At 36.0% G+C, this 25,664-nt stretch overlaps 2 protein-coding genes across 2 annotated transcripts; one reads left to right on the top strand and one right to left on the bottom strand.

Annotated features, from left to right (window-relative positions):
• Positions 1-21: 21 nt before the first annotated feature.
• Positions 22-8,487, top strand: cngb3.1 (cyclic nucleotide gated channel subunit beta 3, tandem duplicate 1). The gene is made up of 18 exons (XM_055151260.1): positions 22-93; positions 845-944; positions 1,212-1,395; positions 2,488-2,645; positions 3,059-3,358; positions 4,038-4,246; positions 4,559-4,609; positions 4,699-4,785; positions 4,965-5,029; positions 5,117-5,239; positions 5,832-5,973; positions 6,563-6,722; positions 6,795-6,892; positions 6,973-7,056; positions 7,393-7,511; positions 7,592-7,744; positions 7,833-7,953; positions 8,396-8,487. Exons 1-18 carry the CDS (start codon positions 22-24, stop codon positions 8,414-8,416), a joined length of 2,247 nt encoding a protein of 748 aa, XP_055007235.1. The 3' UTR covers positions 8,417-8,487.
• A 451-nt stretch (positions 8,488-8,938) lies between these two features.
• Positions 8,939-25,409, bottom strand: nsmaf (neutral sphingomyelinase (N-SMase) activation associated factor). Its single transcript, XM_020930512.2, has 31 exons — positions 25,282-25,409; positions 23,869-23,955; positions 22,879-22,957; positions 22,703-22,764; positions 22,080-22,116; positions 21,937-21,987; positions 21,788-21,859; positions 21,637-21,684; positions 21,213-21,265; positions 21,001-21,130; positions 20,475-20,546; positions 19,957-20,065; positions 19,381-19,557; positions 18,478-18,557; positions 18,318-18,408; positions 17,356-17,419; positions 17,159-17,210; positions 16,963-17,083; positions 16,499-16,630; positions 16,381-16,423; positions 16,134-16,300; positions 15,126-15,237; positions 14,852-14,910; positions 14,287-14,354; positions 14,140-14,207; positions 13,310-13,433; positions 13,143-13,220; positions 12,477-12,627; positions 11,846-11,948; positions 10,875-10,984; positions 8,939-10,295 (listed from the first exon to the last, which is right to left on the bottom strand). Exons 1-31 carry the CDS (start codon positions 25,317-25,319, stop codon positions 10,201-10,203), a joined length of 2,733 nt encoding a protein of 910 aa, XP_020786171.2. The 5' UTR covers positions 25,320-25,409; the 3' UTR covers positions 8,939-10,200.
• Positions 25,410-25,664: the final 255 nt, after the last annotated feature.

Raw genomic sequence — 25,664 nt, 5'->3', positions numbered from 1 at the left:
CGGTTACTACCCTTGGAGACGATGTTCAGCAGGTTAAAGCAGCTGTTCCAGCCCACCCAGACCCCGCCACAAGCCCCGCCTCCACCTACAAGGGTAAGACCCACACTTTTAGTATAATTTATAGTGTGTACCTTAACCAGACTTATTTGTTTGGAAAAGTGTATAATTTATTGTATAACTTAAACTATTACCAACATCTAATATTGAAAAAAAAAAGATTTTTACCACTAAGTCTACTGCTATTATTTGGATTTCATTCAGTTAAAATTGGTGGTGTATTAAGAAAAAAATATAATAAATAAATAAATAAATCTATGTAATATATTAGAACAACAAACAACAGTAGGTTCTGTCTGCATTTAAGTAAGTTGGAGGATTGATTTGCTCTTCCAAATTTCTAAATATATCTCTCTCAAGTAACTTTTTTATTGTTTGGTGTTTACAGTTTGAATATGATATAGTTTTAATAATATAAACAGTGTTATTTGTGATACTGAAAACTCTGAGTGGCATCAGTAGCATCCTGTAAATTCACTTGGAGCCAAACATAAGTCATGTCTGGAAGAGAGCCCAAGTGTCATTGATCACTATTTATATCTGAAAGACTTTGTCAAATGCATGTGAACTGGACTTATAATAATAATGTAGTTCTTTTCAGTTGGGCTGTGCAATATGATAAAAATGAATTTAATTTTTCTATTAACTATAACTATCTTATTTTATTTACTTGTATTTTTCCTCCATAGTCTGAACTTGAAACCACATGCTTTTACTGGCTATAGAGGATTAGCTGTGGTCCTAATTGCACAGCCTCATTTTAAACTATAAATGTGTTTGTAAACAGGAAGAAAAGCCTCCAGAGAAAAAGGATGAGCCCCCGAAAAAAGATGAGGAGAAAAAAGAAGAAAATGAGACAGAACCAAAAAAAGAAGAGCCAAAACAAGGTCGGCCCTCAGACTTCACCTGATAACACAGACAGATGGAATATAATTAGACCATCTATATATAAAATCATTTCTTTATGAGTCAAATTTTACCAAATAATGTTGTGACTATATAAATAAATTGTAGATTATTTCAAAAAAACTTTATTTTTGGTCTTTGTTAGTGTTGAGCTAATGATTTCCAGAGCGCATAGGCCTATAATAAGATCATATGTTTGTTCTTTTGTTTCATGCTATTTTATTCAATGGTTTTTTTTATGGTTTTAGCTCCTGCCCCAGCTGCACCTGCCCCACCTGCACCCGCCCCAGCTGCACCTGCCCCCGCTGCACCTGCCCCCGCTGCACCTGCCCCTGCTGCACCTGCCCCTGCTGCACCTGCCCCTGCTGCACCTGCCCCCGCTGCACCTGCCCCTGGAGCTCCTGCTGCTGCAAACCCAGAGGAGGCAAACGGGTATGAGGCACTATCTACACTTATACATGACTTCATTCATTCTTCTTCATTCTAATTTTAGATTTGAGCAGGTATCTGTACTATGAATGGTCTTGATATTCAGAAGCGGAAGTAGTATGACCACAGCGAACAGGGTTTTCTGTGCAATAATTAACACAGTCCAAATATTAGATCTCATGAATATCCAAAAGTCCTCAAAAGTCTGTCAAAACAGTGTCAGAAAGTGTCAAAACAGGCAGATGTCATGTTTAAAAGAGTATTTTTGTTTGTGCCACTGAATATGAAGCTTATTTTTCTTAAACTGAGTTTGACTTTACACTAATACACAGCTGAACCCATCACTACAAACTCAATGCCCCTTATTATATATACAGTATGTTTACGTTCACTGTTACTGAACACTGGCTTTTGTAGCATCCACCTGCACAATGTGACTGTCTGAGGCTAAAGAGGGAAAAGCAGATTAGAGGCTTAGAGGTATTTGTGACCCACAGTGATCACATATAGTAATAACACTGTTGTCTCTAGGCCTGAATCAAACTTGCTTCTTCAGCTGTTGATTTTACGATGTTTAAACTCTACCATGTTGAAAATAGCATATCTAGAATGTGATATGCTGGTTTCTATTGTTTTAATTAATTTCATTTGGTATTTCAGTTATTTTTTTTAGCATTGTGTGTTGCTCATAGGTGATTTAATTCTTTAAAAGTTCACTGTGCTACTTTTCTGGTGAGGGTTTCATCCACCACCTGTTTGTCTGCATGGAGATATTATTGCTTTGTTTGGAATTAAATGGCATTAAAACTATCTGTCTTGCTTTTATTCAGTTAAATGTGATTTTAATAATAACAGAAAAAAAAGCATGTATTCTTATTGTGAGCTGGTTTGTCTTTCCATAAAGAACTGACTTGTAACTTGGCTTGGTAACACAACATACTGTAGCCTGAATTAAAATTATACAGTTTATTACCAATAACTTCTTCTGTGAGGATTTCTATTACTATCCCTTATAGCTTCCATATACCGGTCTAATATATGGACAAGATTATGCATGTATTGTATTATTTAATCCGTATATATTTTTCTTTTCAGTGAAGAGCCGCCTCCCCCTCCTCCTCCCGTGGTCTACTCCCGTTTCGCAGATGACCACCTCAGAGCTGTGGCCAAATTACTGAAAGAACGAACAAAGGAACTCAAAGACAAAGTCATAGATCCATATGCCACGTCTCCAGAAATCACTCCACCTGTCAGTGAGTACAGGAATAACATCAATATTAAAGGGGACATTGTATAGAGTCAAATTAACTTTTAAGAGCATTGTATTTTAAGTGTATATTGATTGATTTGTATTTCAATTAGTTCATGTTTGATTAATCTTGTATTATCCTGCATTCGAAGCTTGAGAGCTCAAGAAATTTCAATTCTCCCCCCGATCCCTGCCCACTTACCTCCACTTGTATATATTAAAAAATCATACTACAGGTCATAGGGCTAAAATGTAAAACATTTTCAACAATGTTGATAATTGTCATAGTGGGAGTATTAGAAGAAGTAGAAAAAGGATCCCTAGAATAGAAAACAACTTTACTATAATACTAGCAGTATAGTAGTAATTTTGAAGTAGTAATCGTGAAAAGAAACTGAAGACTTTTTTTGTTTTTAGCTCCCATTTACAAGAAGGAGGACTACATTCGAATGAAGGAGGAGGAACGCATCGCTAAGGAGGAGGCAGACAAGAAGAAAGCAGAGGAAGCAGCTAAAAAGGCAGAGGAGAAGAAGAAGAAAGATGAAGAGAAGCGACTGGAGGCGGAGAAAAAAGCAGAAGAAGAGAGGCTGGCTGCAGAGGCCAAGAGGAAGCAGAGGATCCTCCCAGAATTCCACTGCCACTGTTTTGACGTGCTCTTCCACCCCATCGAGGCCAAGATGGACAATGTGCTGGGCTCCACCATAGACCCCTTCACAGGTGAGAGACACGTGCACAGGGATGTGAACATGTGGTCTCACAACAAGAAGGTTCCTGTGTCTGGATGAGTTTCTTTTTCAAAGAACTCCCCACATCAGTCTAAATATGCACAATAGGTAAAGTCCTCCAGCTAAGGTAGTCCTGAACAAGTCTAGCTCAAGATCTGGAAATGTGTCCCCAGGTGCAGTACGGCTCTTGACAGGCTTTCCAAGCACCAAGACCGGTTAAATCTGAGAACTTTTTTTGTCTTAGAGGGATCATTGTAATGTATAATATAATAATACTGTGAAAAGATGGAACTATTTCTTTAGGATGACTTACTCATCTCAAATCATGACAAATATCTATGTACTGAATCACCTCATTTTGGTTTTTTACTACAACCTCTACAAAAATTGGTCTAAAATAGGAGCTCCTTTAAATTGATTTACATTACATTATTTATGCAAGTTAGACTTTGAGTTGGGTTGAGTTTTTAAGTTGGACTTTGCCTCTATTGGTTTCAGAATGATGAAAAAGTAAGAACTTCGACAAAATTGTACATCTTTTGAATGATGAAAAGTTCTCAAAATGTCACCTACAGCAACAAGCTGAAACCCACGAATAATTGGAAAATATTGTGCAGCAGCAACCCAGAACTCTCCATAATAAAGCTCTACTGTGTTTTTTTTGTCCTTAGATCGGAGGTACATCTCATGGATGGCGTTTGTTGCCGTGGCGTATAACTATAACGTGTGGCTGTGCACGGCTCGTCTGGCGTTCCCCTTCCATAACGCCACCGTAAACCCGTTCTGGATCTTCTTCGACATCGTCAGTGACATTATCAACGTCATTGACATCATCATTTGGCAGCCCAGGCTTCAGTTCGTCAAAGCTGGAGACATCATTGTAGGTCCAAAAAAATAAGAATCTACAACAAAAAAACTCCAACCTGATATATTTGAATTTAGACATTTTGTAATTAAAATCCAAAATGCAAAAAAAAATAAAAAAATCTCTTTAAAGGATAACTTGTAAGTGCTTTTTGGAATGTTTCACAGTATGGCATTAAACTTATCTATTTATAAACAATATGAGGACAAGCAGATGAGTATTTTCTTCTAATATTATACTGTTGAACATTCCAGGCAAAGAAATAGAATCAATTTGAAAACATGCAGGTGGCAGATTCTCCTCTGTACTCAATCTTTATCTTTACAGAAAGACAGAGTTTTGACCAAAGAACATTACCGTAAATCCCCCAAATTTAAGGTAAGACTTTTTCAAGCCTTATAGCAATATGACTTTATCTTTTCCTATTTTTTTTATGTTTTTATTCATTTTTATTTCCCCCTCTGTAGACAGACATATTCAGTATCATCCCATTTGACCTCCTCACTCTGCAGTTTGAGTTCTCCTCTGGGTATCGTTTCAACCGCTTCATCAGAGTAAGGCAACATTTTCTATATTAATAGTATTGTATCCTTCCTCACAATATCAAATGGTCCATCAGATAGTCCCCAATTAAACATGACAACTGTCTCATCAACACAAAAAAATACACTGACATATTATCACTGGTTATTATCATTTTATACTGTATAAAATGTCTTTCTCTTTTTCTCAGCTCGATTCCTTCTTTGAATTCAGCGATCGTCTTGAGAGTATCATGGCTAAGGCTTATATCTGGAGGTAATTCTTTTTATCTCTTTAATCTTACTTGAGGAATTACTTAAATGTATAAATAGTACATTTTTTATTTATTTATATTTCTCACAGAGTGGCTCGGACTACTGGCTACCTCCTGTACGCGCTCCATATTAACGCATGCTTTTACTATGTGGCCTCAGTTTTCCAGGGCCTCGGCACCACCCACTGGGTCTATGACGGCAAAGGAACAGCGTAAGTAGAAGTATGTCAGGTGAAGCTTTTCCCCCCTGCCCTGACCTGTCTTTTGTTCAGGATCTGTGCTCTCTGGTCACACTATCAGACAGCAGTAACATAGTCAGTATCTAGAGCTGTTCTGTGAGAATACATCGGGGTGGGCCAGCCAATCTAATTACAGATGGTAGCTTTAATAAAGTGAAGAATATCAATGAAATGTCTAGTATGATGAGCAATACCACTGATTTTTGTATATGCCAAGTATCACAATATTCATCCAATACTGATACCAATGAGCTTTGTATTAAAATAGATTGAAACTCCTAAACTTGTCTTCATGCTTGCATTAAACTTATCTATCTCCATGGAATCATGTACAGATGATCCGGCTGAGAGTAAGAATGCATGTTTATCAAGGGACTTTTGGACAATAAATGCAAGATAGATACATTTAATGCCATACTGTGAAACTTTTCAGGTAGAGCAATAACATCTCCACAGACAGAACCAGGTGTCTGTGTTAAAATCCCTAAATCTTTAAGTGTACTTCTTGTTCTGTGTGAATAATTGCATTAATCTGTGTTTTGTGCCCTGTGCGTTCCCTCTGTAGATACCTGCGGTGTTACTACTTCGCAGTGCGTAGTCTGATTAACATCGGCGGTCTCCCGGAGCCCACCAACATCTATGAGATCTCCTTCCAGATGCTGAACTTCTTCATTGGGGTCTTTGTCTTCTCTAGTTTGATTGGACAGGTCAGAGGACAAATGGTTTCAAATGGTAATATTTAAGTGTTTAAGTGTGAAAACAGTTTAGTACAAAAACAGAGATGCATGGTTAGTAGTTTGTTACATTTATTGAGTTAGATATACTTCTGTAACTTTTCAACTGGTTGAGGATATTTTCATTTTGAAGATTTTTTTTTTTTTTTGTAAAATCTAGTTTACTGAAAATAAGACCCCTCTCTTATGTAAATGTATTGTGTCTCATGTCAGCAAAAGGAATAAGAAATTTAAACCTGGCTATGCATTTTCAGATTCACATGTTCCAAATATGTGCAATTGTAGCAATTTTGACACAAAAAATGCTTATTTACACATAAAATATTACATGAGGACTTTTTTAAATGTATGTTACTAAACCCCAAGGTATTAAGTTAAATAGTCAAATTGTCGATTGTCTAAATGTAAGATTTTTTTTCAAATACTAATAATGGTTTGATGGAGTATAAAAACATAGTAGTTTAGAACATAATAGAGACAAACAATCCCTGTTTTGATATTATGTATGAATATGAGTATAATTTAAATACAGCTCTATCATAAAAGTGGTTTATTTTAACAGATGAGAGATGTGATTGGAGCAGCCACAGCCGCACAGACATACTTCAGAGCGTCTATGGATGACTGCGTGGAATACATGAACACGTACCACATCCCCAGAATGGTACAGAACAGAGTCCGCATGTGGTACAACTACACATGGGCTGCGCAAGGCATGCTGGGTAATTTTGACCAAACAATTATTTCTTGAAGTTTTTTTGTCTATTTGTTGACTGTTTTTCTTTTGTCCTCAGATGAGTCCGAGCTGCTGGATAAAATGCCTCTGGTGATGAAGACGGCCATTGCAGTCGACATCAATTTAGCAACTTTCCAGAAGATAGATTTGTTCAAGGTGGTCCAAAAGCACTGCAGCCCAAACAAACCAAATGTATCTATTACTCACACAGTATTGTATTTCTGTTTTTCCTTCAGGGCTGTGACCAGCAGATGTTAGTGGACATGTTGCTTCGGCTCAAGTCCATCATCTATCTACCAGGAGACTTTGTGGTCAGAAAAGTGAGTGAGCTTTAGACTAATACTGACTTCAAGTATAAGACTTCCCTCACCAGACACTTCCTCCACCTCCTGCTCCGGTGGGACCCCACGGCGTTCCCATACCAAATAAGGATAATAAATAATATGTAATCATTAAGACCAAGCTGTACTATGAAATGTAATTAAGCTCTTTGGAGGAATAAAAGTCATTATCTTCATGTCAAATAGCTCTAAGTGAAACCTTTTCTTGTTGTATTTAGGACAATAATAGGCCATTTGATGCTATACTCTATAAGTAAAGTAATTTATCACAATTTTATCAGTATTTTATAAATGTTTTGTTTTTTATGTTGCCAGGGCGACATTGGTAAAGAGATGTACATTATAAAGAGTGGAGCAGTGCAGGTGGTGGGAGGACCAGACAACAGCATCGTGTTTGTGACTCTGAAGGCTGGATGTGTGTTTGGAGAAATCAGGTCTTTAATTCTCTACATAAAGTCAATTCACATTTACTTAAATATAAAACCATTAACATAGACTTATACCTCTACTCTAGTTTACTGCAGTCTGCTAAAGATGGAGGAAACAGACGCACGGCCAATGTAAAGGCCCACGGTTTCGCTAATCTCTCTGTACTTGAGAAAAAAGACCTGTTCGATATCCTGGTCCATTATCCTGAATCTCAGAAAGTGTTGGCTCGGAAAGGAAGGTAAATGACATCAAATAATAATACTAAAAATACATATATATATACATATATATTTGATAGTAAATATATTTTTTATGTTATTTTATAGGAAACTTATGAAGGCAAAAGCTGCTACCGGGGCTAAAGCCGAGGAGAAACCCAAAGGAATGACGCTCTTTCAGGAAAAACCAGCAACACCAAAAATGCTTAGAGCTCTGCGGATACTCAAGGTAAAACTGCAAGTCTTCACAAGTTACAATGGTGTCCTAAAGGGAAGATGATTAGTTCGGTCTAGAGTTGAATGTCAAAACTTAAAATAGAAAACAATTTATTACAAAAATGATGGTACTAGTAAGAAACTATTTTGCGAATTCAAAACGGGCCCAAATTCACTGAATTTGTGGTCTAGTATTTTCACCAGCAACACAAATAACGGTAGTGCAATTTAATATTACTACTCATTTTCCTCACTTGTAAAAAAGGTATGTTCCTAGTTCATTTGAGAATATGCCTTTTTTGTTTTTGTATTTTATAAAGTTCAATATATAAATAAAATAAAAATAAATACTTGACATAATCCCATAATAAACATTCATGCGGATAGAATATTTTTATGAAGTGAAGATTGAGATTTTCCATGAATAATATGTATTTGAAATGTTGTCTCCACAGCACTCATCAGAGCAGAAATAAATACTGGATTTGGATGCCCTTCATCTAAATATAGTGATGACAAGGAATTTTTACTTTACTTTTACTCTCATGTAGGCAAATATGTGCTGTATTCATACATTTTCTGTCTAAATAAGAATAACTAATTCTTAAATGGTAAAATGTGATTATGTATTTCCAATTTATGTTTCTAATAAAATATGAAAATGTGTATGTCTTATTATAAATTACATATTTAATCGATATTTTACATTGTAAATACACATAGTAATATAGTAACACTTTATTGCACTTCTTCTCAGTTATATTTACTTGAGTAGCTTATTGTTATGAAGTTGCAGTTTTCTGATGACATACTTTTAATTTTCCCAACTTCTGAAGTGTAATGATAACACAGTTGAATCTAATCTATTCTATAATTTATTTCAATTGCTAAAAATACCTCCACAAGATTTAGAGCTGGACTGGTAAAGAATATTGTTAAAGGCTGCCACCTTCAGTTCACATGCCAACTCCCTAATCATATATTTTTGCAACAACAGAAATAGTTTAAGTGTTTTATATATACAAACAATATACATATATAGTATAATCCTATAGAAATGACACTGGAAGACTGTCAATACAAAAAAGAAAAACACGAGGGATATGTTTTCAGGTCACTGTAATTCCTGAATCACACCTGAGTATTTAAAAGACTTTAAAAGCACAATACACAGTTACACATAATACATAGACACACAAATTATAACATTAAAAAGCAGCAAACGGGTAAATTAAAAAATATATATGAAGTTCTCACAATTTATATAGGACGTATAACAAGGCAAAATGAATAGGCCATTTTAAAGTAGACAAAAAGTCCTTCATGATGTCCTGCACCTATGCAGTCAGGGCTTGATATTAACATAATTGACAACTATCTTTTTCTGAAGTTACCAGCATAATTACAATAGCAAGCGCCGTCTTAAAAGTTGTGGCGTATAACATGTATACTATAAAGTTATTTTCAATTTATTTCAGGTCTATTAAACTAAAATAAAGTACATTCTGGTCCACAGGTTATACCATGGTCTGTGAAAATTATAATATTGCCGCGCACTATTTTTGACTAACCACACAGGTAGTTCCGGCAACTTAATCACTGTTCTATATCACTACGCTGTGGGCATCACCATAGCAACAGGGAAACAAATGAACTCCTGTTGTTAGGAGGGACTAGCTTCAACTAAAACAGAAATAACTAATGCTTTAAACATCCACAATTTGAGCGAATAAACAGCTAGTGCAAGTGAATTGTGTTAGCAGCCAAATATATTGTTTAATAAAAATTTTATTAAATTATTTCACAAATAATTCGTCTCAAATATCTTATATAACCATATGACTTGTAATAAGATGATTCATTGGATATCAGTGATTATTATTGGAAAAATAGCTAGCCAAAGTAAAACTGTAGCCAAAATGAAAATCTAGTATTTGGCTTTGGAGTCACAGGTTTGAAGCTATGCCAACAGTTGCAATTGTTATAGTAATTAAGATAGTAAAACTAAAATATAAAATAATTTGAATGAGAAAAAAATCCTCACAAACTCCTTTAAGAAGGATTTGCCTGAAATCCATGAATGTGGTTAATATCAAGCCCTGTACACAGCAATAGTGGGACCATTTCAGACTTATTTTACATCCGCGTCATGATACAGTACGTCCAACCAGCCAAACGTAACCTGAGGCCTCTAGGACAGACCGGCTGGTACCAGGGTCTCTTGTATTGTAACAAAGTATTTTTCCATAGAGAGGTTGATTCAACTGTAAAGCCTCCAGAACATGATCTGTTTGTCGTCTCCTCCCGTGATCACAGTGGTGTAGAGCTCATTCATCCACATCGATGTAACAGGACCTGACACCAAGAGGGGACATTACATTACAAGAGGGGACATTACATTACATAATGAATAAAGGGATATTTGATAACTATGAACTTTGGATTACTAAATAAATAAATAAATAAAGACTTAAATTCCTGGTCAGACTCTGTCAACCTCAAAGCTTTTACTAATATTATACTATACCAGGAACAACACAAAATGTAACTACAGCCATAAAAAAAAATATATATACAGTATATATAACTCGCCCTAAGTGAACTGTACTGAACTGGTACAAAATTAGCTTGTGAGCACAAAAGTATAAAAGTAATGCTCACTAATATTGGGTACTGACCATCTTGGATTTTTATTTTTTTTTCTGTTGAAATTTAACAGAAAATCCCTCAGTTAGCCCCACAAAACACAATCACAGCAGTATAATATTCAGAACATGTAACTATTCTAACCAAAAAAAAAAAAAAAAAGCTATTGAGCTTTAAGCCAGTTATTGTTTCACATTGTTATATAGGCCCAGTATTCACAACGATTTAAATGTCATGATTTAAATGTCATGATTTCCCATGAGCACAGCCTGTTATAATGGTGTTCACCTGAGTGAGCAGGGATCCTCTTGGTCACTGTGCTGCTCAGGAGGTCCCACAGAAGGAGGTCTCCAGACTGACCCCCGCACAGCACCGAGCTCCCGTCCCAACAGAAACACCTGAATATACAACAGGTTCTACATCAGTGAAATTAGCAGCTAAAGTGTGTGGTACAAGTACATATTTAACTATAATCCCCGAAGAAAGTGGTGTACATGTTGAAGAAGTATCTTGCCACTTCGTAGTCCTGTTCGTAGTCCTGTTCGTAGTCCTGTTCGTAGTCCTGTTCGTTGTCCTGTTCGTTGTCCTGTTCGTTGTCCTGTTCGTTCCTGTTCGTTGTCCTGTTCGTTGTCCTGTTCGTTGTCCTGTTCGTTAGTCCTGTTCGTTGTCCTGTTCGTTGTCCTGTTCGTTGTCCTGTTCGTTGTCCTGTTCGTTGTCCTGTTCGTAGTCCTGTTCGTAGTCCTGTTCGTAGTCCTGTTCGTAGTCCTGTTCGTAGTCCTTTTGTAGTCCTTTTGTAATCCCATTCTAGTCCCATTCTAGTCCCATTCTAGTCCCATTCTAGTCCCATTCTAGTCCCGCTCTAGTCCCTCTCTGGTCTAGTGCGTGTCTAGTCCTCCTGATGAAGTCCTGATTTTCTAGTCCTGTTCTAGTCCAGGTATAGTCCTGGATTTAGTCTCAATTTCGGTGTAGGTGCCCTAAAAGGTTCATGGTCTGACTGCAAAGAGTCTCATAACCACAGAGAAATGTAAAAGTTTAAATAATAGTATTTTTTGCCATTGATGCTCTTTAGTTTATTTGTATTGTCAAAATGCGAACTCTTACAATTTTATGTGTAAATATATACTGTAAATCACAAAAAAACATATAGAGGTATAGTAAATGAATGTACCATATTTCTAAATAGTATTATTATTGTAGTCATAGGGAAGAGAGGTCTTTTGTGTTACCGTACAGTATAAAATGTTTGTGTGGAACCTCACCTCTGCTCCTCTTCTGCTTTCACTGAAGACATTACCATTCCAGTCTGCACATCTATGACCTTCATATAGCAGTCCTCTCCCACACTCAGGACATGTCTACTGTCTGAAACCAACAAGAACGAGCCCTTTATACAGTCAGGCTCATGGGGAACACCGCCTCCACACATTCTTTCAGCTCATGTTAGCATCATTGTCCATTAAAGCTCCTAACAAGACTGCTTTGTGTATGTCCGATGCTTTTGTGTGCTTTGTGTAGGTTTTTGTCTGTAGATGCAGGGGCTTTTCAAGGGAGTGGCCCTGAAATCTGATCTTTTTTGTGAGATTTTACTCATAACATTGCAATAAATAATAAGAGAAAAATGGAAATAGACCAAAATATTTATGTCGTATACCATTTAAAATTATTTACTTACAAAAAAATAAGAAGGTTAAGTATCAAATTCTCAAAGTTATTGCCTTAAAAATTTGGACCATACAACCTTCATTTTAGAAGTGGCTTTAAATTTAATAAAAGGTGTCAGGTATTCATCTATCAAACAAAATGTCTGAAATGTCATCACAATAATGGACAGTATCTTCACACCAAAACCTCCCTGTAGGTGTATTCTTTATCCTGTGTTGTGGTACAGACCTGGGCTGAAGGCCATGTGGTGGATGGTGCCGCTGTGACAGGGCACCTGCTGCAGCACCTCGTGGCTCTGAGTGTCCCAGATGGAGACCGTCCCGTCTTTACAACCAGAGACCAGCAGAGTCCCAGCAGCACTCAGGTTTATACTGTTCACCTGAGAAACATGCAGAGGGTACGCTTTTATCATAATAAATCATTGATACATAGATTTTAATAATATATACGAATATGAGACGGGAAGCCAATTTGATGCTAGTTTTCCATTTCTTACTAGTAAAGAGAATGACTGCATGCAAGGTTGATTTTTGTTTTCGAAAATGTACATGATAAAATGAATCAAATGAAAGATTTCAGAGCACTCTACTATTTCAAAGGTGCACTGTGTGACTTTTTTGGTAGGGGTCATGAGTATAACACAAGATGCCTGCCATTAAATCTATTGAATCAATAAGGTGACACAACAAGGCCAAGTTACAGCTCAGATCTTTGGATGTTTTCAAGGTATTTTAAAGCCAAGGCAATACAAACACCTGTAAATGAATACATTCACGATAGATACTAGAAAAGATAGAAAGATATAGAGGACACTTTTAAGGGAAGCAGAGAATTATATACCAAGTCCTTGCACTAAAAACAGTATAAAAGAATGAAAAGTAAATACAGACTCACCCCAGCATCATGTTCTAGTTCAGCCAAGAGTTCAAACTGAGATCTCTTATGGGCGTTTTCAGAAGCACAGTGCCACACCTATAAACAAACATTTAGCATCTTCCTATTTTAATCAATGAATTAACAAAGTAATTACAAACAAATTCCATATATCACAGAGGATTTACCTTAACAGTGGAGTCCCATGAAGCCGTGTACAGTCGATTATCAAACCAGCAAATCGCACTGACCGCATCATCGTGACCCATGAGCGTGTCCTGACGCCTGCCGAACGGAACGGAGTAGAAATATCTGAAAAAGACCAGAGTTTAAGTTACAACAAATGAAAGGGCTCATATTACACAGTTATGTTTTTCAGTCACACATGTTACACAAATACACAAATCATGCATATTTAGGTTCTTCTCCCAAACTGAAAACACTCTGTTCCACCTTGTGATGTCATGTGTTAATACAGGAAGTGCTCCATTGTGTTTTTAAACTCCATACACCATCACTTGAACCATTTGGATTATTTCAGCCCTGGAATTGTCAATCTCTACTGAACTAAAGGTAAAAGAACATGAAAACTACCGCCTCATGACATCACAAGGTGGAACAGAATATTTTGAGCTTTGAGTATGCAAACAGTCTAATAATGCAGAATTAACCAGACATGTGTGAATGAAACAAAACACAACTCCAGGTATGTTTTTGATGAGATAAGAATATTATAACATGATTTCAAGGTCAAAAGAGTCAATTTTGTGTAATCTAGACTTAGACTTCAACAAACTTTAATGATCCAAAAGTGAAATTATTTGGACACAGTGGCTCACACATCACAATATAATTTAATAACAACGAGCAAATATATAAATAGTAATAATGCATTCTAAATAAGCAGCAAAGATAGCAAGACACCAAATGATTTCCCTTGTGGATCAATAAAGTTTGTCTAAGTGATATAATACATTTAAAATACTAAAACCAATACTACATACTACAAATGACTCACACATTGTTGTCCCACGAAGAGCACACCACAGTTTTTCCATCAGCGAGCATCAAACAGGAGGATAACGCCTTCAAAGAGAGCAGTTGGTGGTGGTTAGGTGAGAATTAGACAAATATTTAAATAAAGGATTAAAGTGGCTGTTTTTACCATGTTTGAGAAAGACATGCTTCTCTGGAAATCCTTCAGCTCTTTAGAAAACATTTTTAAGGTCGAGTCTGGAAAAAAGCAGCTTGTTAGAAGATTTAGTGAAGACAACAATATCTATGAGAGACCTATTGTTAGTATATTGAATTACTCCTATCAATATTAGTTTAGAGAACAATACTTGGGTGTTTTCAGCTCTTTTAGGCAAGAAAAGACAATGCAAGACTTTTTTTTTTTTTTAACAATGTCAGTTTTTCAATCTATAATCTTACTTTTGTCTACTTTCAATTGTACAGCTTGGATATCTGTAATATTTTAGGCAATGAGGTACTGCTACACTAATTTCTACCTAATGAAATTTTTATTATGGAGCAACTCGCAAAGGCTTCGTGCTTTAAAATATTTTTTTGTATAGCTTTATAGAATGTATCATGTAGTGTTGTGTCAAACAAAGTGTTCAGCAGGATGTGTTTAAATTAGTTACTTTCAATGTAAATATTTGTTGTGTAAAACGTTTTTTTTTAACAAATTGTTCATTGTATTATATAGACATGTTTTTGTTTCCAACCTTGAGATGTTGAGAAAATAGCAGATCCATCTCGTGTAACAGTGATACCAGTGACAGCCCTGCAAATTTTAGAAGAAAGCAAAATGAACTGACAGTCCCAGCATATTTGTAAAACTGAATAAGGGACAAATGAAAACAGATTCAAATAAAGACAGCACAGATCTGAAAATACATGAACAACATAAAAGGATTGACTGAAGTTAATCCCTCATGAGAGCAGGAGATGGATGAGCAGCTCCGGTTATAAATGCAGCCATCTGGACGCTGGACTCACTCTTTATGGATTTTGTGGCTAGACGCGAGTTTCAGATTTCCCATATTCGCCCAGGCCAGCTTCCTGCTCTCCTCCGTCAAATCTTCAAACGAGGAGTCAGCGCTGGGAGAGGCTGTGGGAGAGTAAAGGGGCAATGAGTACAATATATAATACAATACAAAAATACAGGACAATACATCAAATGGACATGGTTCTTCAGAGTTTTGATTTGAGCTTGTTTTTCATTTATATAGGTAATTGTTGGTTTCTTGACTTCAACTTTAAAGTGTCTTTATGTATCTTTAAAACCCCATTTAAGAATTCTGTTAGACCCACATGAAACTTAAAGGTGCATTGTGAAACTTTTATGGTGGAAGGTCCATCCAATGCTTTTCTCCATGGAGATGTTATTGCTAGTTATTGCAGTATGGTTGCCTGGACGAATCCAGACTCATCGCTGTACCAGCGGCTGATATGGAGCTGTATAACAAATACAGAGAAATATCCTTCTGGATTTCCAGGCAAGCAGTATGGCATTAAACTTTTCTATCTTCATAGAGCCCAAACTTGACAAAGATGCAGGTCAGATCTGTGGAGAGGCGACCCCACTGAGTCAGAATGCCTGTTTTGCTAGGTATTTGAGAAATAAAACCATCTGTAATTGAATAAATGTAAGGCAGATGTATTAATTGTCATATTGTGGAATATTTTAGGCAGAGCAATGACATAACCATAGAAACAAGCAGATTTGACGGATGGAAAGTTACATAGTGCACTTTTAAGTGATTTTCGCTGAGATTTTTCAAATTCCAAATTAGTTGATGATTATCTCCATAATTGATCTGTTGTGATTAATCAGTAAACTGGTTTCAGCCCCAGTTATCTGAGTACAAGAATCCAACCACAATGAGTCACTTGTGTTGTTTAAAGGGAATTTAAACCTTTGTGAAATAAAAACAAATCACTGCATAAAAGAATATGATTGATACAAAGATAGAAATTGATCGTTCTGTGTGAATTCAGTTTTACCTGGAGACAGTTCACTGCCGGGGGAGCTGCTGCTGGGGCTGCGTGTGATGGTGTGAAATCGGGGGGTGATTCTCTGAGGGTGGGGGCTCGTGAACAGTTGGGTGGGCGTCTGTCCGAACTCCAGAATCTGAGTTAACATCGCTATCCTCTGGTCTGGATCCTCAATGCTGTAAACAAACAGAAATTACTTTAAAAATTACAAAGCCAAAAATTACATTATAGCTACATCATTGTATTATGGACTCACCTGTCACAGTCTATGCCTCCCTCATATGTCAGTGGATGAAAGACTGAAAAATATTAAGATGATTTGGGTTACAGTTGTATTTTTGTATTCAGTAAGTGCATAGCTTGCAATATTGTACCATTGTGAGCTGCTATTGCTTCACTGCCTCTCTGTTTATAACCAAATATTAAGTCGATCCACTCGTGAAGGTGCTCTGACACGTACTGACTCTCCAGTGCAGTCCTGTGCTTCTGAAGGAAATCATTGGCATCTGTGAATAAAAACACAACAATGAAATAAATAGACTGCAAATAATTAATGTAATCTCCAAAATAGTCACCAAAATATTGAACATTGTCTTTATATTGCCCAGAATTATTATCACAAGGAAGTGGTGTGTGCTGTTCAACAGAAAAGTGATAAAATGTGCTTGCTTATTTAAGTTTACATAGCAAATAAACAGAAACACTGCATAATTTTGACACGTAGTTTATATATATTTTTTCACTCAGGTATAATATTCTTATTGGTATAATGACACCCTTGCAGAGTATATGTACAATATATTACCAAGCGCCTCTAATAACAGTATCAGTAATTTACCTGAAGCCCACAGAGGAAGAACAACATCTCCAACATAACTCCCATTTTGTCGTCTCCCCAAGTCCAAACCCAGTCGATTTTCCAAAAAAGTGAAGTCAGTTCCATAAAACTCTGGTATAAGCTGCAATACAAAGGGATTTAATATATAGTTAAAATTAATACTTTTTTTTTTAACTACTACTACTGCAGTCTTTACCTCTTTAAAATCTGTGGCCCCCTCTAAACAGTTTCTCCATGTTTCACCAACACTGTGAAGAGTCAATTCAGAACAGACAATAAAAACACACAAGTATTTCAAGTTATGAATAATTTGAGTGTGTTATCAAGCTGAACTGCATATAAATGAGGTGAATTAACACAAGAGTTGGCCTTTTGTAACATCAGCTACATTACCTGTTAAACATGCGATCTGCGTGGTCGTAGCGGCCGTTCTGTAAACACAACATGTGCTCTGGAGCTAAGAGAAGATATGAGAGAAATAGCGGTAAAAAAAAAAAAAACACCATCTGATTATTTATATCTTATTTTTTTCTTCAGGCAGAGTTACAAAATAATTGGCATATTTGTTTTTAGTGTGTTTGCTAGTAAAACAATATTATACTTTAAAATTAACTACAGATCTGCACCTCATGACCATGCACCACAGTTAAAGGTGCAATGTGTAACTTTTCTGGTGAAAGGTCCGTCACCTGTTTCTCTCCACGGAGATATTGTCTGGAATGTTTCAAAGTACAGATTAAACCTATCACAAGTCAGACATGCAGGTTACAGCACTATGCTACATTACGATTCAGATCTGTGGAGAGTCGCCCCTATTCACAGAAGGGAATTATTGTATTTTTAAGGAATAAAAACACCTGTAACGAATAAATGCTAGATGGAGATGTTTAATGTCATACCATGGAACATTTCAAGGTATTAGCATTGCCATGGAGACAAGCAGCTGGTGGACCCTAAACCAGAAAACTTACACAGTGCACCTTTAAGGACTGTGACCCCAACCAATAACGCACTTCACACTTAAAGATTTTAATCCATTCTCTTCATAATCTGCTAATACAAATAAAATACAAAAATAAAAATAATATAAAATACAAACGATTCATGCCGACCTCTGGGTATACAAACCAGTAAATCACTCTGCTTTATATCTATTGAACCTTTAGTCAATCCAACCTAAGGCTTAAAACCATGACGCACAAACAGTGTCATGGTTTTTAGCCTCGGTTTTTATGACTGCACGAACAGTTATATGTACAAGATGAAGCATGTTTATGACGTGTAACAAAAGCTCTGTGTGTTTTAGTTGAATCAGTGCATTCTGTGTTTGGACCCTAAAGGTGCATTTGACTCACCGACTCTCACCAGATAAAACAGGACGTATCCAGGAGAGGAATAATGACTACCATACAGAAAACTGGGCTCAGGCATTCCCCTATATCGAGCCTGAAAACAAACAATAAAGTTACTGTGTATTAAGTTGTTATTGTTAAGTCAGTTTAAAGTAAGTTTTACCAAGAGTCTGTCCAGTCGCTCCGTGTTCAGAGCTCCTACAGGTTTACTCAAGTCTCTGAAAGTGGCAGCGTTTGTCAAATCTGCAAGAAGTGAAAACAAAATTCAGGAATTATTTTTTTAACTTCCCTTTTTGTAATTTGCATCAATAAACACATTTATTTGCTAACATTAGTTAAAAATACAAGAGAAAAGCAAAATTTTAAGTTTCCTTGTATTAATTGTTTTCATCAGCTAACCACCGCATTCAAGATCTACATATGACAAAAGGCAAATACTAAAACTGTTAGTATTGCATGCTGGGAAACTAAAAAATTGGCATTTACAATCCCAATGTTAATCTTTTTAAAGTGTTTTAATAAGTTTTAATAAGTTACACCAGGTTGTTTTATTGATATTGTACAGTGGCATCATGCTGGGGGGGGGTTCTACATGTATCTCTAATGGTGGACTGAATAGGAGTTACCATGGAGACACAATGCACACAAACACTATCAAAAAAGCTTTAAGACTGTCTGAAACCTCCAAAATAAATAAATAAATAAATAAAAACATGCATTTAAGCAACACATTTTCAGGAGTGTGTGATCAACATGAGCGTTTGTGGTCATGTTTAGGTGTTTAAAAAAAAAAAAAAAAACGTGAGAGTGACTAACTGAAAAATTGCTGGCTTATGACTGTGATGTAATGTTATGTCAGCAAAAATCACTTCACCCATCTAAGTCAGTTCTTTATGTTTATGTTAAATAAAGCTAAGATGAAACTCTAACTTAAGAAACAGAGCTCCAGACAGAGAGGTACCTACAGTTAGCATCACACCCCCAGGGAATGTTAATAACACCAGCAGCGAAGTATCCAACAGAGCACATGTATTAAATAATGTAGATGTTTCTGCTGTGGCGTTACCGAGCTGTGGGCTGCTGTAGTCGGAGAGCACCCAGGGGAACACGGGATACTGCGACAGGTCATTACAGGAGCGGTCTGCAAGGTTGTTCAGGTGCAGGAGGTACTGGTAGTTACTCAACAGCCCACGCTGCCACTGTAACATATAGCTCTCCGCCGTGTGCTCCGTCATGTGGTTTTCTGACAGATAAAGAAAACATATTATATTTTCTGTTTGTGTCTAATCATAGAAAAAAGGTCATGTGATTTCCTGTTCAAAACTGTAAAACTAATTCTCTGTAGACCTCACTTTCACCGCAGACTTTTCATTAACATGACTCTAACATTACTGAACTCTGTTTTATCACACATCCAGAGCAGTGAGCAGGGACAGGGGCAAACAGAAATGTGCAGAGAGCTCATAACTCAAATGGATTAATCAACATACATAAATGAACTAAATGCTAAAACTATTAAATGATGAAGGAAGTAGTAGATGTAGTAAAATGCAAAGTTTCCTTTTCAGAGCTTTTAACCATGGTTTTCCTTCAAGTTTATAAGGAAACACACAAACAAATTAAAGTATGATTGATCACTTACCAAGAAAAGTGGCGATGTAGTAATAAATTTCATCCCTGTCTGCTGTGTTATAAAACTTCAGGTAAATATCTGAACAGAAGTCATTCTCTGTGCAAAAGACTTCAAGACCCTGCATAAATACACAAATACAAAGTACAAATTAATCTCCACACTTTGAAATAGGTACTTAAATATTGATACTTTGCAGTGACATCATGCTTTTAAGAAAACTCAATACAAAATTGACTGAAACAAGCCTGTGATCAATACAAGCGTTCATGGTCCTGTTCAGGAGTTTGATTTTCCACAAACAAGGTGAGAGTGACTAACTGAAAAACAAATCAGCTCGCCTACTGTAGTTCCACCTATATCAGATTTTTCTGGTTAGATTGTGTCAAAATAAAGCTTAGATTAAAGTCTAATAAAGTCTCAGACAAAGCAGAGCCTACAGTTAGTATCACACCCCCAGTAATGTTGATGGCATCAGCTGTAAAGTATCAATACTATAACACAGAGTTAAAACAAGCACATTTACTCACTAGTGGTCTAAGTCCGTGTCTCCTTTTATAGATTCTTCTGACACTGTGAAGTTTAATCTGAATAACTCGCTCCTGTTACCAAAAAAAAAAAAAAAAAAACGTTTTATTTTGACAGCTTAAGTGTGCATATAATTAAAAGCTTCACAATGTAACTTATTGGTGGATGCTCTGCGACCGACTTGTCTCCATGAAGATGTAATTGCTTTGCGTAGAATGTTCCACAGTATGGCATTAAACTTATCTGTCTCCATGGATAAAGTACCGTACTACCATCAGGCCATCAGGCTAAGCTGGAACAGGCTAAGATACAAGTCAGATCTGTGAAGTGGTGACCCGACTCAACAATGATTTTCAAGGCAATTAAAACGGCTGTAAGTATATTAAAGCAAGAGAGATAAGTTTAAAGTCATACTGTGGAACATTACAGCCATAACAACAACATATCCTTTGGGACCAACAGGCACCATACCCTCCACTGGAAAAGTTACATAGTGCAGCTTTAATACTTATTAGACGATATTCTTACTGGATAACTATTGAGAGGCTGGAAGTACAGGTTTTCGTCAGTGATACAGACGTGACCAGGGTTGGACACTAGGGGCGTCACCATCTCCACAGCACATTCCATATGAGGCTTCTCTGCAACGCTCTGAAAACTACAGACAAAATAATCAATCAGTAAAACTACTCAAATCTTTCCTTTGTTAGCACACATCATTTCAGTTTTTAAACACACACCAGTTTTTGTCAAATGAGGTCCTTGCCAGACGGGACTGCAGATTGGCCTCAATCTGAAGAGATGTCATGAGAAAAAATAAACAATTAAATAAAATAATACATTAGGGGTGTGTGATATCCTGAAAGCAACATTCATGTAATATTATGTCAAGCCAACAGAAATAAGCTTGTATATACATGTCTTTATTTATATTAGTTAAGGTTTAAATTTCAGACAATTGTGAAAAAAATAAATAAAAAATTGTGTTAAACCCTTATTTGGAAGTTTACAACATGTTTTTCTTCATTTTAATTTTAACCGCCTCCTTTAGCAGTATTTTGAAACCAACATTCACTATTATTCCTTATTTTAATAATCTGCCCGCCTCTAATTTACATTACAAATCGTAGTAATAGTTTGTTTATGTGGGATGCACCAACTCACCATGGCCGTCTGATCTCCGAGCTTATCCAGACAAGACGCTCTGTGGAGCTGTGAAATAGAATAAACAAATTAGTAATTACTTTTAATTATCTCAAGACAATTATGATAATGATAATAATAATAATGATAATCCTCTAAACAAATGACGTACCTGTAATAATGTTTGAACAACATCTTCCGTTTTTGTCCAAACCTCCAACTGAAAAGTGAATCGTTTTGTCGCCTGCAGAGAAAATACAGGTTAAATATTACCAACAATTCACAAACAAGAAATATACAGGGCAAAATATGTAAACTTACCCTTTCTATTCTATATGGCGCTATGACATTGCTTTCTTTTATGTAAATAGCCTAGTAACAAAGTAACAAACGTATACAATTTAGCAAGAAGAAATTATCAGGCAAAAAAAAAAAAAAAAGCATAATTACAATATAACACTCACTTGTCCACATGAAATGGAAATTGCGGATGGCTTAGGCCTGAAATATGAAAAAACCCAACTTGATTAAAATTGTATAAGGAAACACAAAATCTGAATGTCCTGAAAACCAAAAAAATTGACATACAAGTATAAATAGAGTCGCATGTAAAGTCATCAAACTAGTTTAACCATGTGGACACTAGGCTGCATCCTGTTGATCAATTCATCAATTAAAAATGAGGTGTGTCAGAAGCTCTCAAAACTATTTCATAGCTCTGTGTATCTGACCCAAACTTCCCTCATGAGACTACACCTGCATGGGAGTTCATGCAAATACAAGAATTTATGCAGATAAAGTACTAGGAAACAATGTATTTATATAAAAACAGAATAAACTTGTGAATCATGAGTTTAATCAGACTTTTTATATATAGACTAAATGCTAAAAAATACAAAATCTTCAGCCAACTCAAGCACTAACTTCTGCTTTCTGCTTTTGTCCCATATAAATCTGTATAATGCAAACTAAATAGTCATCTTACGCAAATTTTGGTCAACTAAAAGCCCAATCAACCGATTCATCTATAAATCAACTAAAGGCCTATAGCCCTATTGGTCACTATATGAAAATGTGTAAAACTCACTCATTGAACGGATTATTGTCTTTTTGCACAAACTCTATTCTTTTGCAATCACGAAGGGGAATCTGCACATGAAACAAAGATCACACAAATCAGCGTCAACAATAAAACAAACAAACTATAATAATAACAGAATAATAATAACATAATAAGAAAAATAATAGAATAATATTAATCACCTTTAAAATTGGAGTTTCAAAATCATCTGGGTCAAAAATTACAGATTTTGAGCAGATCTTGAATGATCCTCTCACTTTTCTGAAACAAAAAAGGTGAAATATCATCAAATACTTCCATGGACATCTTACTTACAGAATATGACAAGGAATCATGACAGACAGCAGGGAGGCGTACAAATTAAATTAAATTGGACTCAAACCTAACTAACTGTAATGTCAATGTTGCATGCAACAAAATCATATTTGAAGAGTTTGATTATATTTTGTAATATGAAATCTGTAATTTACATCATTATGTCTAACACAAACATTTGCAGTAGATACCACAACCCAATGGAGACACCAATGGACAACCAGTAAATACTCAACAAGTGTGCATATTCAGGGCCAGACAAACAGGACATTATTATATTTGAACAGCTGCAGCCCAAGATCAGATAAAGTCCAGGAGCGCAGCAATTGTAAAACACATACTGCCTAATTATTTCTTTCTATATCACCTCCCACCACAAAGCCTAGTTAAGAAAGTGAAATAGAGGAACTGAGTTTATAAGACTTAAGATTCATTGGATGTGGTCAGAAATGCAGATGTGTGTGTTTAGCTTACAGTACCTTTCTTTACAATTAGGCCTGTTACTATAATTATTACAGTATTTATCGTTACATACATGCATACATAAATACATAACAGATACAACAATAGTTTTTGTGGTTCAATATTTATCAAGGGGACTTTTTCTTTGCACTAGTGGAGGAATTTTTGGTGCTACAGTAAGGTTAAATTTGTTTAGTTAGTTCATTTTTCTTCGATCAGTTAACATAATCATTAATCGTATTATAATAAATGATGAATTTCTGACTCATAGAATGTTTTTTGTGGATAATTCTGCTTTATGGTTTGTTTTAATATAATCATTTATTGTCTATATTTATTTTAGTAATACTGTATTGTTAATGTTACTGTTACTGTGACAGGTGATTTTACAGTACCTTTCTTTGGGAGATGTGGAGGTCACATGGTACACAGTGTGCTGTTCAAAATAATACTCTTCCAGATCCAGCAGGAGAAGGGAAAACCTGTAGCGAGGATGCATGGTTAGTGTAAGGTGCATTAGAAAACAGCATTAATAAGAATATCTTGACTTTGATGGACAAACAATAATATGAAGCATAATTGTATTGTTAACCCTTAAATGTGCACTATGTAACTTTTCTGGTTGGGGGTCCATCACCTTCTTGTTTCTATGGATATGTCATTACACAGATCTACTTTACATTTGTTCAATTAATTTTATTGCCCAAAAATACCTAGAAAAACACGCTAGCATTTTGACTGTGAGCAGGGTTGCCGCTCCACAGATCTGACCTGTAACTTGGCCTGGTTTGATCTCCATGATGATGGGAAGGTTGCCATACGTCATAGTGTGAGACATTTCACACAAAACAATAACATCATTGAAAAAAGCAGGTGGCGAACACTCCATGAGAAAAATCACAATGCACCTTTAACTTTACCTCTAACCTTTGCTATCCTCCCTAAATCTTGAAACTGAGTGACCTGAAAAGACTGTCTAAAATTAGCACAGTCCACTTTTTTTTCTGCTTATTTAAAACCATATACAACTGCAGAGATCTTGTTACTGAACACAGCTATTAGCCATTAGCAAAACATTAAAGCCTAAAGTCCTTTTGTGCTGACTTGGGTCTATTACCTCATGTGATCAAATACATTACTTCATAGGCAGAGAATTGCAATGGGTGGACATCACTTCACACAGATACTAAAACATGTCATCATCTCTTAAGGATTTTCTCAGCAGCCATGTGAATATGTGGCAGATAATGTATTTATTTTAAGTTTAATGTAGTTTTCATTAGCCTGTCAGCATCTAAATGGTAAAAGTCTCAATCTGGAATCATTTTGTTCTTTCATTCACAACCGCATTCCTGTATTTCTTGAAGGCAACCATAAAATGAAAGCATTATTACCAGCTAACATCCATGACGCTACGTTTATTTAAAATTCGTCTAGGTTAATTGACAAAGCTTCTTGGATGAAAACCCCATAAAAATAATTCCAGATGTTTACTTTTTGATGACTACTTTTGTTATTCTCTATATGTGACAGGATGGCTGATCTGGGTCGACATTGCAAGATCATTTTAACTCGTAGTCGATGCCTTCTGTTGCATGCCAGACCATGTCTAGGAGACATCTTAAAGCGGTGAATGACAGACAGTAAAGTACCATTAGCCCAATAGCCCTCTCAGTCGATATTAATGGGATTCATCCACAACCACTCAACTTAAATGGAGGAAAACAGCCTTAAATAGCTGCGAAAACCAAGTCGATTCCACAAAAGAAAACCATGACAGCAATATTTACGTGCACAGATGAACAAACCTTTCTTTTGATCGCTCTTGAGTCTTTAGAAAGGCCATGATTGCGCTTACATCCCCCTCGGAAACAAAACAGCAGTCAGCTTCAGTCAGCGCTCTGTAAACACGGAAACTTGCAGCGCACCACGTGACTTTCACTGAGGCAGAGAATCGCTAATGAAGATATATATTCCTTATATTTTTATTTTCTTCCTTTTTTTAATGTATAATATATTGATTTGTATAACTGCTCCGAAAAAGTAAATAAAAAAGAAAAAGAGAAAAAAATAAAATAAAATAAATAAAATAAAATGAAGACAACGCAGCGAGGTACCACTCCGATCACGTCTCTTAAAAAAAGTGCCTTTTCTGGAAGATTATGGATTATTATTGTTATAACATAAATTA

This window comes from Boleophthalmus pectinirostris, unplaced genomic scaffold (genome assembly GCF_026225935.1).
Source record: "Boleophthalmus pectinirostris isolate CB_2022bp ecotype Guang Dong unplaced genomic scaffold, ASM2622593v1 HiC_scaffold_15, whole genome shotgun sequence".
NCBI lineage: Eukaryota > Metazoa > Chordata > Actinopteri > Gobiiformes > Gobiidae > Boleophthalmus > Boleophthalmus pectinirostris.
Note: the sequence above shows the minus strand (reverse complement) of the source record. Positions and strands in the feature narration are given on the sequence as shown.

Bases quoted from the DNA above. Each gene is read 5' to 3' on its own strand.
- nsmaf (XM_020930512.2), bottom strand. From the start codon at position 25,319: ATGGCCTTTCTAAAGACTCAAGAGCGATCAAAAGAAAG. The intron at 23,956-25,281 runs GTTTGTTCATCT...TCCTCGCTACAG, and splicing joins CAAGAGCGATCAAAAGAAAG to GTTTTCCCTTCTCCTGCTGG. The intron at 16,631-16,962 runs GTAAATTACTGA...TTTTATTCACAG, and splicing joins TCTTCCTCTGTGGGCTTCAG to ATGCCAATGATTTCCTTCAG.
- cngb3.1 (XM_055151260.1), top strand. From the start codon at position 22: ATGTTCAGCAGGTTAAAGCAGCTGTTCCAGCCCACCCAGACCCCGCCA. The intron at 94-844 runs GTAAGACCCACA...GTTTGTAAACAG, and splicing joins CCCCGCCTCCACCTACAAGG to GAAGAAAAGCCTCCAGAGAA. The intron at 7,954-8,395 runs GTAAAACTGCAA...TTGTCTCCACAG, and splicing joins GAGCTCTGCGGATACTCAAG to CACTCATCAGAGCAGAAATA.